Source organism: Pongo abelii, chromosome 1, assembly GCF_028885655.2.
Source record: "Pongo abelii isolate AG06213 chromosome 1, NHGRI_mPonAbe1-v2.0_pri, whole genome shotgun sequence".
NCBI lineage: Eukaryota > Metazoa > Chordata > Mammalia > Primates > Hominidae > Pongo > Pongo abelii.
Window position 1 is genome coordinate 146,040,835 of NC_071985.2, and position 17,374 is coordinate 146,058,208.

General features: G+C 39.8%; 2 protein-coding genes across 4 annotated transcripts in view; one reads left to right on the forward strand and one right to left on the reverse strand.

Annotated features, from left to right (window-relative positions):
- The window catches only part of HS2ST1 (heparan sulfate 2-O-sulfotransferase 1), a 199,911-nt gene extending 194,331 nt beyond the window's left edge, over window positions 1-5,580 (reverse strand). The window contains 1 exon segment of one of the 2 annotated variants that reach the window (NM_001133025.1): window positions 5,041-5,527. In NM_001133025.1, the coding sequence (NP_001126497.1) occupies window positions 5,041-5,164 (124 nt within the window). In that variant the 5' untranslated portion in view covers window positions 5,165-5,527. 2 annotated transcript variants of the gene reach the window in all.
- An 84-nt stretch (window positions 5,581-5,664) lies between these two features.
- Window positions 5,665-17,374, forward strand: part of SELENOF (selenoprotein F) — a 49,397-nt gene continuing 37,687 nt past the window's right edge. Inside the window, exons 1-2 of one of the 2 annotated variants that reach the window (XM_024247925.2) lie at window positions 5,665-6,173; window positions 16,517-16,684. In XM_024247925.2, the coding sequence (XP_024103693.2) occupies window positions 6,090-6,173; window positions 16,517-16,684 (252 nt within the window). In that variant the 5' untranslated portion in view covers window positions 5,665-6,089. The remainder of the gene's footprint in view (window positions 6,174-16,516; window positions 16,685-17,374) is intronic. The other variant, XM_009248274.4, reaches the window with a different exon arrangement.

Here is a 17,374-nt window from a genome sequence, read left to right on the forward strand (position 1 = left end):
ATCCATTCTCAATTATTTTCCCCATGTAAAAGATTATTCCTAATGTGCTCATAAATCCATATAGGGATATAAGAATACAGTCAACAAATATTATTTACAATGTTAAAACCCTATAGAAAATAAAGTTACCAGGCACATAGTTCTATCACTTATGTGAGAAAACGTTTCACTGCACTGTTCGACCAGTCAATATTAGCAACAAGTGCGCTCTTGAAATTCGGGAAGAACTACTTTTTACCAGCCACAAATTCTGACATTTTATAGTAACGAGTCACAGTTAAATAGTTTTCATTTGGATTCCCTGTCCTTTTCCATTTCTCACTAGAAAATTAGGTCTACATTTTAATACAATGAAGTATTAACTTCATTTGAAGTTGAAAAACTTCTCTTTTTCACAAGTAATGAGCTTATCTCCTAAATTTAACTCACAATCTTCATGTTATGTTACTAAAAACAAAAAAAAGTCCACTAAACATGAAACATCTACTATAAATCTGTGATCCTAGTCATTAAAGGAATCACATACTCCTTTGCAAATCTGATGAAAGTTATGTATATAATTTCAGGGAATTCACTGATACCTTGAAGCCTATTTATGGGTCCCCGAGGTTTAAAGAATCTCTGATTAATGGAAAATAGCATCCAAAATTGATCCAAGAACATATGAAAACTTAGTATGTGATTAAAAGAAGGAATGTTAACATACAGTTGGAAAAAATGATTTACTGAGAAAATCATGATAAATCTCTGTAAACATATAAATGGTTTAAAGAGCCAAATGTAATAAACTATAAAATACTATAATAAAATACAGAAAATGTACACAATCCTGGCTCCGGGTAAATCTCCCTAAGCAACATATGAAAACGACTTACCTAAATTGATAGATTTAACTGTGTGTATTTTAAAACTTCTATATGAGCAAAACACACCACAAAGTCAAGAAACAAATGGCAAACTTGGACAGAAACAAATGCAAGAGGCCGGGTGCAGTGGCTCATGCCTGTAATCCCAGCACTTTGGAAGGCAGAGGGGGGCAGATCACTTGAGGTCAGGAGTTCAAGACCAGCCTGGCCAACATGGTGAAACCCTGTCTCTACTAAAAATACAAAAATTAGCTGGGCGCGGTGACACGTACCTGTAATCCCCGCTACTTGAGAGGCTGAGGCAGGAGTGAGCCAAAATCGCACCACTGCACTCCAGCCTGGGTGACAGAGCAAGGCTCATCTCAAAAAAAAAAAAAAAAAAAGGCAAGACATATGACAGATAAAGGATTACTAATTCTAACATTTAAAAAAAAATAAGTAAACCACCCAATAGAAAAATAGAAAAAATTAACAAATAAAAGGGCAATAAACATATGTAAAGATGTTCAACCTAACTAGAAATCAGAAGGTAAATTAATTGAATATATCATTTCACAGCCTCACACTGGCAAAAATTAAAAGCTGATTATCTTCTAGTGCTTATGAATGTATGCTGGCAGTGTAGATTACTACATCTTTTGAAAAACAAAAAAATGTTGAAAAGTAGATTTTTAAATCTGTTAAATTATAAAATATATATATCCTTTGTCCCAGCAATCTCACATACAGAATTCATCCTAGCACAAAATGACATCAACATGAGTTAAACGGACATATAAGGATGTTTCCTGTAATTGTTTATAATACCAAGAAAGAAAAGAAACACTCAAAAAAATTATATATATATGTATATATACATACACACACACACACACACGACAGATGGGGGACAAACTGAATGTCCGTTACTAGAATAATGGCTTAATAATTTATGATACATACATACTTTGGAATATTATACAGCTATTATTAATAGAATGATTAAGTCACATCTATATGTACTGACCTGGAAAGATGTCTATAATATTCAAGGCAAAAAAAGCAAGCTGCATTGTAATATGTGCACTACAATGCCATATTTGTTTTTTAAAAAATAAAAATAAAAAGCTGTATTACTGAATTTTTTTTTTTTAGGAATTCCTAATTAGTGAATTTCCCAAGTAGTCAATGAGCACATCTCAGTTTTGAATACATCTATTGCTCTATTAGAGGTCTCACCATCAAAATACTGTACTCTCAAATCAAGGTATATTAAAGCCACTATCAGACAATATTATCCTTTGGAATCTTCTACAATGAAAATGATAATAACTACTTTTAAGACAAAATGTTTAATAGGTTTTTATGCCAAAATAAAAATGTTTTTTTAACATTGTGATTCTGCACGTATGGAAAACAACTAGATTTTTCTTTCCTATAGTAAAAACAAGCTATCTAATTCAGTTGTTTCACTGGGTAACATAATTATGTTCATTACATGAATATAAACATGGGGCAGACGTTACACTAAACCAATTCCTTTGCATCAGAAATTCAATTTTCTCTGAATGATATTCATTCTTAGCAATAAATGCAATTAAACATTGATATTACAATTTTAAAACTCTATTCAAATACCTAAATCTCAGCGTAATGTCAATATAAAGTCTTAAGCAGCCGGACATAATTAAAGGAGCACTTCATTTGGAATCATACATACCTGGGTTGCAATCCTGGCTCTGCCACTTAAATGCGATGTGGTCTTTGGCAAGTTATATAACCTCTCTAAGCCTGTTCCTGCATCTGCAAAAATGGCTTTCTGTTGTTTTTTGGTTTTTTTTTTTTGAGACTGAGTCTCACTCTATTGCCCAGGCTGGAGCGCAGTGGTGTGATCTTGGCTCACTGCAATCTCTGCCTCCCAGGTTCAAGCGGTTCTCATGCCTTAGCCTCCTGAGTAGCTGGGATTACAGGCGCCCGCCACCCCGCCCGACTAATTGTTGTATTTTTAGCAGAGATAGGGTTTCACCATGTTGGCGAGGCCGGTCTCAAACTCCTGACCTCAAATGATCCGCCAGCCTCGGCCTCCCAAAGTGCTGGGATTACAGGCGTGAGCCACCGTGTCTGGCCAAAAATGGCTTTAAATGGTGTTCTTACTTTAAACACGGGTATCTAAGATGAAAAGTGCCTAGTACAGAATCTGGCTGTCAAAATATGGTTTACTCTGCTAGGCATGGTAACACCCACCTGTAGTCCCAGGTACACTCACCTGTAGTCCCAGGAGGATTTTGATGCGTATTTACTACTTTTTATGAAATTTTCTTTCTTGTATCACAAGAAAGCACTTTATATTTTAACTGTGGCATTATACATCTTCAGATAACTTTCTTTTAAAAATCATTCAGATTGTGTCTATGGAAGCAATTTTCAAGTATATGGGGAAAGAAATGTTAGGCAAGGAGGAAAATCAAAAACTTAAGTCATTCTAACCCACTGTAATGTGTCTAAGAAATCAACTCCAGAGAATTCCAAATAGTAACAAAAAATAAATACAAATTTTAATTTTAATATAACTTTTCACTTCAAGAAGAGTCTTTTTTTCTGTAGAGCTGGATCATTAATAACGCCAGAATATGATCCTGAATGTCGCTAAATGGATCCAAAAGAAAAGAAAAACCATACTGGATAACCTTCAATATTTAAAGTGGACATTTTTTCCCACCACACAAGATACATATTAATAAAATAATTCGTAAATAAACTGAGGATCTCTTCAAATTTTACCCTAGAGTTGAGGACTGGAAGTATCTCTAGTTTTTCTCCAACTTTAGTTGCACTTCACTCAGATTTACTTGATGGTTTGTCTTTCAAGGCTCTTTAAAATGTCAAGGCTTTTGCAAAGCCTTGTACCAAAATAGCTACTATACATAATATTACAATTATTTTCTGGTACATTTTTCCTAAAAATTAATCATCCACTCACAGTAACATCTATTTCTTAGTCTAAATTATACTGCTGAGGGTTTTGTTTTTTTTTTTTGCTGTCTTCTCAAAAGGTATTTAAAATGATTTTGAGGTAAGAGTATGCAAAAAACACTTCACATTACTTTTCCATATTCAAATTACATCCTCTTGAGCTGATTTTTAAGTGCCATGTGCATTTTTAAATCAAAATTTATCACTGTCATTCTTTTAACTCTCGCTCTCCATGCTGAGCTCTTCCAAATGCCAAAGTGCCCCTATTAATCCGAAAGTACCTATTATCTGTGCTTTTTTCTGGCCTGTCTTTCACAACTTCGCACCAACTTTTTGTACTTTAGACCCCTTCACCCATGAAAGCACCTGTTAACCCTTTAAGGTATTTAACCATATGGTTAGCTTTCCGCATAATCCTACTTTTCCTTTAACAAACACAAACTTCACCACATAATTCCCCTTCAGCGTTCCCTCCTCTTTGAAATTCACATCAACACTGCCGCGAAGCAACATACATAGGCATCCCTATTCTCAAGCCCCAATTCATCAGTTTAGCGCCACTAAAGAAGAATTTAAATCTCCGGACCCTCATTTCCGTACTCCGATGAAGCTTTTCACTCGCGTTCCTGCACTATCCGGCCAGCCTCCCTTAGCTGGCAATTACAAGGTCCCTTGCTGCCCGGAGCACAAGAGTGCAACTCGCTACAGTGTATATATGTTACTGTCCATCATCCCAGCATCTCCTTCCATTTCTGCGCACCTATCCCTTCACGAGCCCCCAAAAGAATTCGTATCCAGATGCCCATAGCTCAAATTAGAATACCCCTCGTCTGACATTGCCAGGGCTTTCTGTACGACTTCCAAGAGAACACGCGATGCTAAGCGCTTCTGTCTCCACCAGCAACACCCGCTCCCCACTGAGTTCGGTCTTCTCTCTCGCTCTCTCTCCGCGGAATACCTACTTCGGGGCTAACCTTTGGCTCGGGAAGCCCAACCTTTGCAACCTCTGCCCCGTGACCTCGCGAGCCCAAAACGCCACTCAAGCTTAATTCAACCCATTCTTGGAGCTCGTGCTCTCGCTGCCCCTCGTTCCCGGTTCTCTTTGAAACCTCTTTCTGCCCCCGAGCCAGACGCCAGGTTAGATGAACGCCCACTTGCTCCGGCGGCAGCGCCTCCTCGGCCCCTTCCACGGCACTCAGCCCGGGGCAGTTCAGTTCCTCACCTAGCTTCGAGCGGGACTCCTCCAGTTTCTGGATCTGGTTTTCCAAGAAGAGCATCGCCACCGCGAAGGCCACCACCGCCAGCAGCTGCAACTTGGGCGGCATCATAATCCTGAGGAGCCCCATGAAACCCGCTGCTCGGGATCAAGACATACCGCGGGGGGCGGGGAGCGGGGCCCCGGAGGCGAGAGAGACGCCGGGAGGAGCCCGCCGAGCCGGGAGCGAGGCAAAGAGAGCGCGACAGCGAGAGAACCACCGCAGCGACCCCCCTTCTCGCCTCTCCAGTCCCCCTCCCCCAGGCGGTATCACCAACGCCGCCGGTGTCCGCTTCTCCTCAGCCGACTCAACGGCCGCCCCCTCCGAAAGCCCGCGCAGCAAACAGCGCGAAGCGGCTGCCGGGCTCTCGCCTCCCTCTACTGCCTCAGTCCCCGACCCCCGCGCCCGCCTGCTTGCCCGCCTCCCTCTCTTGCTTCCTTCCCTCCCTCCTTTGCTCGCGGCCGCGCGCCCCTCCACCGGCGCTGCGGCTGCGCCGCCCTCATCTCCGCCCCCGCCCATCCCCCTCCGCCACCACGCGCACGCATCCGCGTACGCTGCTCGGCAACCAGAAGCCCCGCCCCTCCTCCCGTTCGGGTCCGCTTATTGGACCGAAGAGCCCCTGCGCTTCGCTCTTGGTTCGGTTTACGGTTGGTTTCCTCTGCCACAGAGCTCAATCAAGACGACATTCAATTGGGTAAACTTGGAGAAGAAGGCGGGGATAAAACTGGCGAAGGCGTGGCTTCTTGTCTGCTTGACGAAGTGTCGTGAATGAAAGAAAGGAGACCGCAGAAGTAAAGAAGTGGGGAGTTTAGGAAAGTGCCTGATCTGGGTAATCGAAAGCACCCAGTGACTGTATTTGATGACTTTTAAGCTTTCATATGCCGTTATTTAATACCTGTCACTTCCAAATAAGAGATGTAAGGGCAACGGCCGTTAGCGTTCTGTTTTGGATCAGGCTCTGGAGTGGACGCCCCTAGCTTAGGGGTCCTTCTAGGCAGCCAGAAAACTGCGGAAAATGGTAGCGATGGCGGCTGGGCCGAGTGGGTGTCTGGTGCCGGCATTTGGGCTACGGTTGTTGTTGGCGACTGTGCTTCAAGCGGTGAGTGTAGATCACCTTTGCAGCTGCCACAGGGAGAGTAGGAGAGATTGCAGCTGAAGAAGACGCAACATTCGGTCCTGGTTGAAAAGGGTGGGGAGGACTGCGCTTCCTTAATGACTGTTGCGGCCAGAATGCAACGTGGCTTAATTTCTCGGTTGATCCTTTTCCTTCCCCGCCTTGGGTTTCTAGCAGCAGTTTTCTCCTGACTTCAGATTGTCTTGGGTACTTAGCTTCTCTTATACGGCTCTTGCTAAAAACAATCTGTAAACCACACCAGGTGGGAGGGGGGAATAATAAAGCTTGGCAAGAAGTGGAGGTTGTTTTTAAACGGTCAGAAATGCAAGAGACTCATGACGAGACTTCCAAATCTTAGAGGCAAGTCTTCAAGTCGTTGGTCCAGGCGAACAGTTTGTGTTTACCTCTCTCGCGCGCGTGCTGTCTCATTTTCACTACTTCTGTTAGCCTCTTAACCTCCGTTCTCCTCTGCTATTCATATACGGCTGGCTGCTTGAGTGCGATTTGTGCTTTTAAACAATGTTGTTGGAGTAAAAGGAGGTATCTATACCAAAGTATAATTTATTTTTGAAGTTAGTTTTTTAAATGATGTTCGTTGTCTTCTTTAAAATAAGGCAGCGTTTTTTATTTCATTTTTCTCTATTGGCAGAATAGATGGGTTACCTTTGAATGGGAAAAGTGTACTTTTAACTTATTTCTTCTCAGATCCATGTTTTGCTGTGTGAATAATAAAATTTTAGGCACAGTGCTGAAAGCTTTTACGTTTTTTTATCCTATCTTAATTCTTCGGGTAGTCTCTAATAAGGAGATCTGGTTTAATTTACTTATCCAAGGTTGAGGGTGTTAGGGACTACACCGGAGTCCTCTATGAACACCTGTACTTACCTTTCTCAAAGAGCTTGAAAGCATCCTGGCAGTTTACTTTGGCTACTTTATCCAAAAGGTAGATTCTTAACTTCTCTAATTAACATTCTAATTCTCTTGTTATTCAGGCATTTGGTGCTAGGAATTACTGGATTACCTCTCCCTAAACTTCTACTGTTTAAGGCTTTTTGCACATCTTTAGGTCATTCGAGATAACATTTCAGGTTGTCTTTTTTTGATCTCCCTCTGTCTTTGACTGTCAGTTGTCTATAGCTGTGTAACCGCCCTAAAACCTAGTAGCTTAAAATAGCAATGATTTCCCATAATTCTGGGTCAGTGGAGTAGAACTACTCCACCTATGTTGGTTTTCCCCTGGCCTCATTTATGCTTTTTGTTGACCTAGTAGGTCAGCTAAACTGAAAGGTTCCAGGGTTACCACTGTTCATAGTTGGTGCTGTCAGCTCGAGGACTTGGTTCTGTTCCATGTGACCTCTCATCCTCCAGTCGGCCACACCAACTTCTTTTCATGGCACTCTCAGGGCAGCACTCCAAAAGAGCAAAAGCTACAATGCCTTCTAAAGCCTTGCCTTGGAAATCACATATATTACTTCCATCACATATTTGTCAAAGCGAGTCACAAGACTAGTTCACATTTCAAGGATGGGGAAATAGATTCCATCTCTACATGGGAGGAATGACAGAGTCACTTTGCAAAGTGTGCATACCAGGATAGGAGGAATTTATGGAATTAACTAATTCCCTATGTAATAATGATAGGAATTAAACAGTGTACCACAGTGACTGTTCACAGAATCCAAACCAGAAATTTGGATGTCATATTTGACTCCTTTCCTTACATATCTCATATCCAGGGAATTACTGAAACTTACCGATTTTAATTCCTAGATATCTCAAATCCATCCACTTATTGTTAATCATTCAGGCCATAAACATTTCTCTCCTCAGAAATAACAGACTCTTGGTTCACCCTTTGAATTATCCCTGGCTGTATTCAGAATCTAAATGGTTGGCTTTGCCTTTGTCACCTTCCCTATTGCCCAAGCCAAAAATTAGTCATTTTTGGCCAGGTGCGGTGGCTCATTTCTGTGCACTTTGGGAGGCTGAGGTGGGCAAATCACCTGAGGTCAGGAGTTCAAGACTAGCCTGGCCAACACAGTGAAACCCCGTCTGTAGTAAAAATATAAAAATTAGCTGGGCATGGTGGCGCATGCCTAGTCGGGAGGCTGAGGCAGGAGAATCACTTGAACCCAGGAGGCGGAGGTTGCACTGAGCGGAGATCGCACCATTGCACTCCAGTCTGGGTAACAGAGCGGGACTCCATCTCAAAAAAAAAAAATAGTCATTTTAAATCCTCTTTCCTTTCACTCTCTGAATTCAATTAGTCGTTAAAGCCTTAAAAATCTCTAAGCCAGTCCACTTAATAATTGTTTCCACAGTTAGTACTTATATTCAGGCCGCTATCTTTGCCTAGAATTACAACAGCTTCCTTAACTAGTCTCCCATCTCATTATTTCATTTCCAATCTCTACCGTGCATCAAGCGATCTGCCTAAAACTTAAATCTGTCATGATTAAAACTCTTCAGTGGCTGCTTATTGTTTTTAAGGTGAAGTCTGTCTTCCTCACTGTTCCTTAAGGAGGCACTTGTTTGTCTATCCAGGCTTATTCCCCAACATTTACTTCTATTAGGAGAGCAGAAAGGTACAAGTGGAGAATTGGCATCACTTGTTTAGCTTATTTCACATACTGTATTCTCCCTCACCAGACCTTTGAGCATGGTGTTTTCATTACCTAGAAGCCGCTTCCCAGCTTCTTATCCTTTCCTCCCTTTCTCCTACCCTACAACAAAAATGGCTGTCTTCTACTTACTCTCTTTCTGTTCTTAGCAGAGAAATCACTTCCTCCAACAAAGCTTCGCTATACCTTAAGTTTGGATTAAGAGTCTTTCTATGTGCTCCAATGGTGATCAATATTTATTCTCTGAGATACGTTCCATAGTTTTCATTAATAATTTCTTGTTCTTTGGCATTCTCCCACCCACCCCCAAAGGGAAGTACCCTGTCTTTCCTGTTGACTGTTTTATCTCTAGTGACATATATACAGAGTAGTACTATACTTGATGTATAAGAGAAATGTTTGATGAATGAATTAGAGAATCCACAAGCAAAGGTCTGAAAACCTGGAAGTATGAAATCTGTTTGGAAAATATTAAAATCAGCTTCAGTTACCTTCATAGAGCTCTATTATCAGTGATCCCATCTGGAGGTGTGTAGATGAAAATTGTTGGGAGGAGGAGAGGTTAAAAAATACACATGCTTGGACTCTGCCTTAGATATGATTCAAAAATTTGTGGTAGCTGTGCAACTCTAGCTAGTAAGTACATGTTAGACTGAAACCTTTTTTTTTTTGAGATGGAGTCTCGCTCCGTTGCCAGGCTGGAGTGTGGTGGCATGGTCTCGGCTCACTGCAACCTCTGCCTCCTGGGATCAAGTGAATCTCCTGCGTCAGCCTCCCAAGTAGCTGGGATTACAGGTGCACACCACCACGCCCAGTTAATTTTTGTATTTTTAGTAGAGACAGGGTTTCACCATGTTGGCCAGGATGGTCTTGATCTCTTGACCTCATGATCTGCCTGCCTCGGCCTCCCAAAGTACTGGGATTACAGGCGTGAGCCACCGCGCCCAGCCAGACTGAAACCTTTTGAGGCAGGAATCAACTTACCCATTTTTTTGTGAATGTGACCCCCACAGGATGGAACATCCTAACTTACAACACAGTGAGCCATCAAATAAAACTACTGGGTTATCAGCCACAGCCACACCATTCCACCAGATATTCCCAAAGACAGCCATCATATGCAGCCTTTCTCTCTCAAACTCTGCCTATTGAATTCATACTCATGACGTATAATTTAGTGGAAAGTACACTACTTTAACGAAATGTATTTTTTAGTTTTAACTTCTAATAACTGACTAAGGCAAATTAATTTACTCTTGGCCTTTGTTTCTTTATCTCTTTCTCCCTGAACTAAGATGTTTCAGTAGAATGCAAAGCTTAACTCACATTCCACTTCCAGACTTGCAAAGTTAGATGTAATTTCTCCCTTGCATATTGTATCATCATACTTTTTTTTTTTTTTGAGACGGAGTCTCGCACTGTCGCCCGGATTACAGGCTTGAGCCACCACCCCTGGCCTTGTATCATCATACTTTATACTGTATTACACAAATCCACATGGTCTTAACCAAATCATAGCTCTGTATGTGTGTGTCAGTATCCCTCCACTCCTCCTGTCCCTGTGCCAATTAGAATGTAGCCAAAGGGAATACAGGGACCATTTTTATTTTATATTCCCTTCGTTGTGTCTCATATGTATTTGTTCATTTAAATCCCTCTGAAGTGTAAATGGCCCCAGTTCATTTGTGTTGTTGCTCCATGCCATCAAAGTCATCAGGATATTTGCAATTTGTGTAGAGCAGTGAGGAAGCCCAACCACTCTCAAAAATACAAAAATGACTCAGAAAAGAGAGAGTACTGGACAATTCACCCTTATTGAACTGTTATAACTTCCCTAAGGTTTATTCATGTCTCTTCTGTAGTAACTAGTGCTTTTAAGAAAAGAAAGCAAGAAAAACCTTGAAAATTAAAGAGTATAGATAATTGTTGAAAAAACAGTAAGAAGTTGGAAACTGCATGTCACAGTTAGCCCAAGGGGAAAAAAAGATCAGGTGGCATAAGTAGTTGGCAGTAGTGAAATCTTTGGAACCTCCCATAGGAATTAAAGGGGGATGAGGGAACAATTTCTTGACACTTTGAGATTGAGATACTGCTATGGATAAAACTGTCATTGGGACTGCACTTGTATTTTGTTAATTGATATCTCTGAGTTTCTTATACTTGACAAGTTGAGTTTTTATCACTGTCTACTCCTCTGAATAGCTTTAATTTCAAGTTAATAACTGCATATTTGTCAATATTTCAATGAGATAACAGCTGGATATAAAGTGATTTAATCTGAAAATACATTGAGTATGCTTAAATAAGCAATAGAAAAGTGATATTAGTACAGTCTAAGGGAGCTGTTTGTTAACGCTCCCCAGAACTAAGTGATGATATTCAATCCTTCATTCAGATCATATGTAATATAGTCTCCTTCAAAAAGGCACTACACTAAAAAGCGGTATAGAATGATAATTGTGTATCGTTCTTTCTGAGATGCCACCCACTCCATTTCTTCACAGGTTAATATCTCTCTGGGCTTTATGGATCACGCAGTTAAAATTGTTGGTGCTTTTGTTATTAGTGGTACATACGATAATGGTGTATCATGGATTCTGTGAAATATGGTAGTCAGTAACAGTGGTTAGGGGCATAGAGAGCAGGCCAGAATTAGAATCTTGTTGCTGTCATCTCTTGTTTCCTGTGTGGTCTTAGACAAATTACCTTAACTATCTTAAACCTGTTTCTTTCTTTATAAAATGGTGATAACAATACCTGTTTCACAAGATGGTTAAGATTAGATGGAATAATAATGTAAAGTACTTAACAAAATATCTGCTGCTTTATAAGAGCTTGCTGTAATGGCCATGTTTCTGGTATTCATTTTCATGGAGTTCATTCTGTAATCCCATCTATTTGCTTTTGTCTCAGATTTGAAGTTTGCTCAGAATTACATCAGAAACCTCTGAGTTTCCTGAGAGTTATAAAGTCCAGTGAAGAGACAACGACTATGTAGGTGTAAGTGTAACAAAATGTATAGCTAGATCAGATTTTTAAGGTAATGGTATAGTATAGTTAACCCAGTTTCTCTGCTGCCAACTCTCATCTAGAAGGAGCTCGTTAATACTGGAAAAATAAAACAGTGAGTAATGCGTGGAGAAGGAGGGAATAGAGCCTTTTTTTTTTTTTTTTTTTTTTTTTGAGATGGCGTTTCACACTTATCGCCCAGGCTGGAGTGCAATGGTGCAATATCAGCTCACTGCAACCTCCGCCTCCTGGGTTCAAGTGATTCTCCTGCCTCAGCCTCCCGAGTAACTGAGATTACAGGTGTGCGCCACCACCCCTGGCTAATTTTTTTGTGTTGTTAGTAGAGACGGGGTTTCACCATGTTGGCCAGGCTAGTCTCGAACTCCTGACCTCAGGTGATCCACCCACCTTGGCCCACCAAAGCGCTGAGATGATAGGAGTGAGCCACCGCATCCAGCCGAGCCTCTTAATTTGTCAATTTTGCTTTGAAATAGAGAAAGCTAAATGGTTATCCTAGCCAGGAACCCTGTCCTTAGAATCTTTGTCTTTCTTGCAAGTGTGGCTAATTAATCTAAAATTTAATATTTGATCTTAATGTGCAAATTTAAATGCCAGTCACTTTCTTTTGGCAATAAAAGGATGGCAGGAATAATATCAAACTCTCGTGTATTAGCATTTATCTGTCAGGCACTTAAAAATACTTTCTGATGTCCTTAAATTCAAAGCCTTAAGTCTGCAAAACCAGTGATAGAACAGCTAGAAAAAAGTAGTTTACTTAAGAAACTCAATACCTTGTATCTCCCCTATACTTATCTTTTATCCCATGTCTAGTATAGTGATAAAAACATGTAGTGTTTTGTAATTTTTAAGTGTGCTTTCACAGTGGAAGGTGAGCCTAATACCAACATGTATTCAGTACCTACTGTGTACTAGGCAGGATGCTAATGCTTTCTGTGCACTTGCTTCTTTAATCCTCAAAACTCCACGAGATAAATGATAATACTCCCTGTTTAGAAATAAGGTTGCTCTGTGATGGCATTTGAATCTAGATGTGTGTTAAGACTTTGAAATACATGATGTTTTGTATAGTCATGCTACCTGTCAGTAGGTGCTCCATAAATGCCAGAATAAAACCAAATAGTATAATTGCATGATTACTCATTTGAGGTTCTTATTTTGTTGTTTAAAAGGTTTTGGTAACAGTTTTATACGTTTGTTAAGGAGTTCACAATTTCCAAAGTGATTTCACTCTTGTTGCCTCTTTCAGTAACTGTGGCTGCAAAACAGAATTACCCTAAAATTTAGTGGCATAAAACAATTGGTTATTTTGCTTTCAAATCCTGTGAGTTAGCAATTCTCACAGGGCACAGCAGGGATGGCTTGTCTGTTCTATGGTGTCTCAGACCTCAGTTGAAACACTAGGGCCTGAAATCTGAAGGTGGTTTACTCACATGTCTAGTAGCTGATACTGGTTGTCAGCTGGAGTTTTCAGTTGCTCTCTACATGGGCCTTTCCATGTTGTCTCTCTAGTATAGACTTCTTTACAGCAGATTGGCTAAGTTCCAAAGTTGATGTTCCTAGAAAGAAAAAATACTAGCCAGGCAGAGGCTGTTTGCTCTTTTACGACCTACCCTCAGAATCACATAACTTCCTTTAAACTCTGTTGTTCAGAACAGTCATGGCCCCTGCCCAGATTCAAGGGGAGGGAACATAGACCCCACTTATCAGTGGAGGACTAACATTGTAAGAACATGTGAAATGATATGTACACATTGATGCAGCATTTGATACATATTGATTGTCTTGTCTTTGGAAAACACAATCTGCTCATTGTTATATTTGATTTTCAAATTAACCTGTGAAATAGATGAGGCAGATCACTTTACTGATGGGGAAATTACCCAAAGTACTAGTATGGTAGCAAGTGTCTTATAGTTAAACTAGAGAGATCAACCACACAAATTAACCAATAAAGTCACAGATCCCTCCCACTAGGCTGGGATGTTTCATCTGTTTTGAAAAATTATATATATGACATTATTACAGAGATAGGATTAAAGATGTATAAAATATCAAATCAGCATTTTGGGTGAATATGCCAACAAGTACTTAAATTTTCTTTTCATTGGGAAATGCCACTGGATGTTAATCTACCTGGTGAGTTTAGAAAAGGATTGACACACTGCAGCTGGTGGGCCAAATTCAGTCAACCCGGTTTTTGTAGAACAAATTAACATAAATAACAAAATAAAACAAAGTTTCGTTGGAACACAGACACGCTCATTCATTCATTCATGTGTTATTTGTGACTAGTTTTTGCACTGCCATAGCTGAGTTAAATAGTTGTACAGAAACCATATGGCCACAAAAGCCTAACATAATTATCTGGCCCTTCACATAAAGTTTGCAGACCCTTAGTCTAGAAGATTAGTCAGTTGCAGTCAATCTGAAATTTCCCCTACCTGAAGCTATGGCTTTGTCCAATTTATTTATCCAACAGATATATGAAAACTGTCACAAGTGAGGGAAAGACAGAAAAACAACTTAATGCTTGCTCTCAGAATAGTTCATAGTATTGTTGAGGAGTCAGATTTACATAGTACAGTGTCACGAACGGTACTATTTTACAACTGTGCACAACTTTCTCAGAGAAGGAAAGTACTATGGCTAATGATTGAGATCTGATTTTTTTGGTCAGTGAAAGCTTCCTAAAAGACTAATACTGATTAGATTCTTGAAAATAAGTAGGATGTTACAAGGTGAAGAAGTGGAAACAGAACCTTAAATATAGGGGAGACTGTGAGCAAAAGTGTGTTTGAGTAGGGCTTTTATACTTCAAGGTACTATAGAAATTCCTTATAGCAGGAGGAATTGAGGAAGTAATGAGAAGTAGCCTTGGCAGTGAGCATTTAAGCCACTGAGGCAGGAAAAGACTTGAGAGCTTTTTAAGAGAATTATGAAAACATATTAATTGGTTGTGAGAATGGTGAAGAATATGGAGTGTAGGTCAGTAGGTTGACTGATCTGGGCAACTAGCTTGTCAGTGAAATGGTGTCATTTTACTAAGATACTGAATACCTTAGGAAGAATAGATTTAAGAAAAATATAAGTTTCACTGTTGCAGATTTTGAACTTGCAATGCATATTCAACACCTAAATGTGATGTTGAGTGGACTGTTGGCTTTGGAAGCCTGACATTCAAGAAAAATACTTGAGAGTTTTCAATAAATGCATATCTGAAGCCATGGATAAATATGCAGTAATAAATAGAAGGCATGTAAAGCTAAGAGAGAGCCAAAAACAGAACTGTGGGAAACAATAGCATTTAAGAGATGCATAGAAAAGAAAAGGAGGACAGGCCTTTGGATGGAGTAGCTGAAGCAGAACAGTTTTGAATGCCTTTGCATTTGGTAATTTTGGGCAAATTTTGTGGAGTAGTAGGAGCAGAAACCAGGCTATATTAATGAGTTTCGGGTGTTAGGAAAAAATATAGATAATAGAAACCAAGCTATAGTAACAATTCAGAAATGACAGAACGTGGGAAGAGCAGTTAGGACCATAGGGCTTAAATATACCTAAAGGTTGAAGTATTGATGAAACGAAGTATCTGTTAAGATAGAATCCAAAGAGCAAGTAGAGGGATTGGCCTTAGACAAATGGAGGTGTACCACATTCACTGATAGGTAAAAAAAAAGAATGGATGAGGGAGGAGAATATTGTTGAAAGCCTGCTTTTGTCAGCCATTCTGATTGATTAAATCATCTCTGATTAAATGTAATGATTTATGTAAAGTAGCCATACCAATCTGTTTTATGTAGGAAGTATTGCCCCTTACTTTATGAGTGAGGAAATTAAAGCTTGGGGAGGATAGTTTGCCCAGGGTCACAAATCTTGTAAGTGGTGGCACTATTACCTAAAACCAAAAGTTTGAATTCTGGCATGCTCTTGCCTGCACCATCCCCTTTCCCGTCTTTCTTCTGCTGGATGTGACTGTAGATAAACCCTACAGTTAATCTTACTCCATAGACCCATATGAACAGATGTTGAATTCTTAAAATGAAACAAAAATTATTATTTCTTATAAGAAAATTCCTTTTTAAAACAATAAATCTTTAAGAAAATATTTATGTGATAAACATCATGAACAATGATATATCTTTGAAAGATGATAGATGTTTAAGAAGAAAAGCTTGTAGGGGAGGTGGGAGAAACCAGACTATTATGTAAGGTTACAGAGTTTAAAAAAGAATTTATTGCTGAGCAAGGTGGCTCATGCCTGTAATCCCAACACTTTGGGAGGCCAAAGTGGGCGGATCACGAGGTCAAGAGATCGAGACCATCCTGGCCAACATGGTGAAACCCCGTCTCTATTAAAAATACAAAAATTAGCTGGGCATGGTGGCGTGCGCCTATAATCCCAGCTACTAGGGAGGCTGAGGCAGGAGAATCGCTTGAACCCAAGAGGCGGAGGTTGCAGTGAGCCAAGATTGCACCACTGCCCTCCAGCCTGGCGATAGCAAGACTCCGTCTCAAAAAAAAGTAAAATTAAATTAAAATTTAAAAGAATTTATCTCCAAATGAAACATTTCAGTTACTTGTCTTCAATGTGTTTGTTTTTGACAACCTCATGTCCTCTTTTTGGAAAGCTTTGTAATATAAATATGGAATTGTGTTTTATTTCCCATTTTTTATTTTCAGGTGTCTGCTTTTGGGGCAGAGTTTTCATCGGAGGCATGCAGAGAGTTAGGCTTTTCTAGCAACTTGCTCTGCAGCTCTTGTGATCTTCTCGGACAGTTCAACCTGCTTCAGCTGGATCCTGATTGCAGAGGATGCTGTCAGGAGGAAGCACAATTTGAAACCAAAAAGGTACTGTTTTCTAGTATATTCCTTCCATTGGATGGTTTAGTTGAGATAAGGTAAAAATGTAAGTTGCTTAATCAATTTAAGTGTAAAGAAACCTCTAGCTTTTACATTTTTTAGTAAAACTCAACTGATTTCTTGTCTGGCCTATAATTCAATCAAAGCAAATATGAAGGAAAAGTGTGGTTGCATACCAGGATCCCATTCCACCATGATCGTCAAGCAAAGTGGAAGTAGAATCCCTCTAACATGCTTTGATCCTATAGTTCTCGAGTCTTCCTAACTTCTGGCCAAATGAAGCCAAAAAATAATAGGTGCTTTGTTCATTTATAGTAAGAACCCAGTGTTGGATGAAACTTGAAATGAAAGTAAAGCACATAATACCTGGCACTTAATTGTCTACAATAAATTATAACATTAAATCTGGTTTAAAAGAATATGGACTGTTAGTTTACACACCTATTGCTAGTAATTTGAGACACCTAACCTCACCTTTAACATCTGAAAACAGAGCCAAGGATAGGTAGTTCAGTCTCTCCAGGTAAACCTACTATGTTTTAAAACCTGTTGTTCAAACAAATTAATAGTGAACTTGCTCATCTTTTAAATATTTTCATCAAAACTCTTAGATCTATTTAAATTATAAAGTAGACTGGAAAGATCATTTGTGTTATCCAGTTAGAACTAAATTGGTAA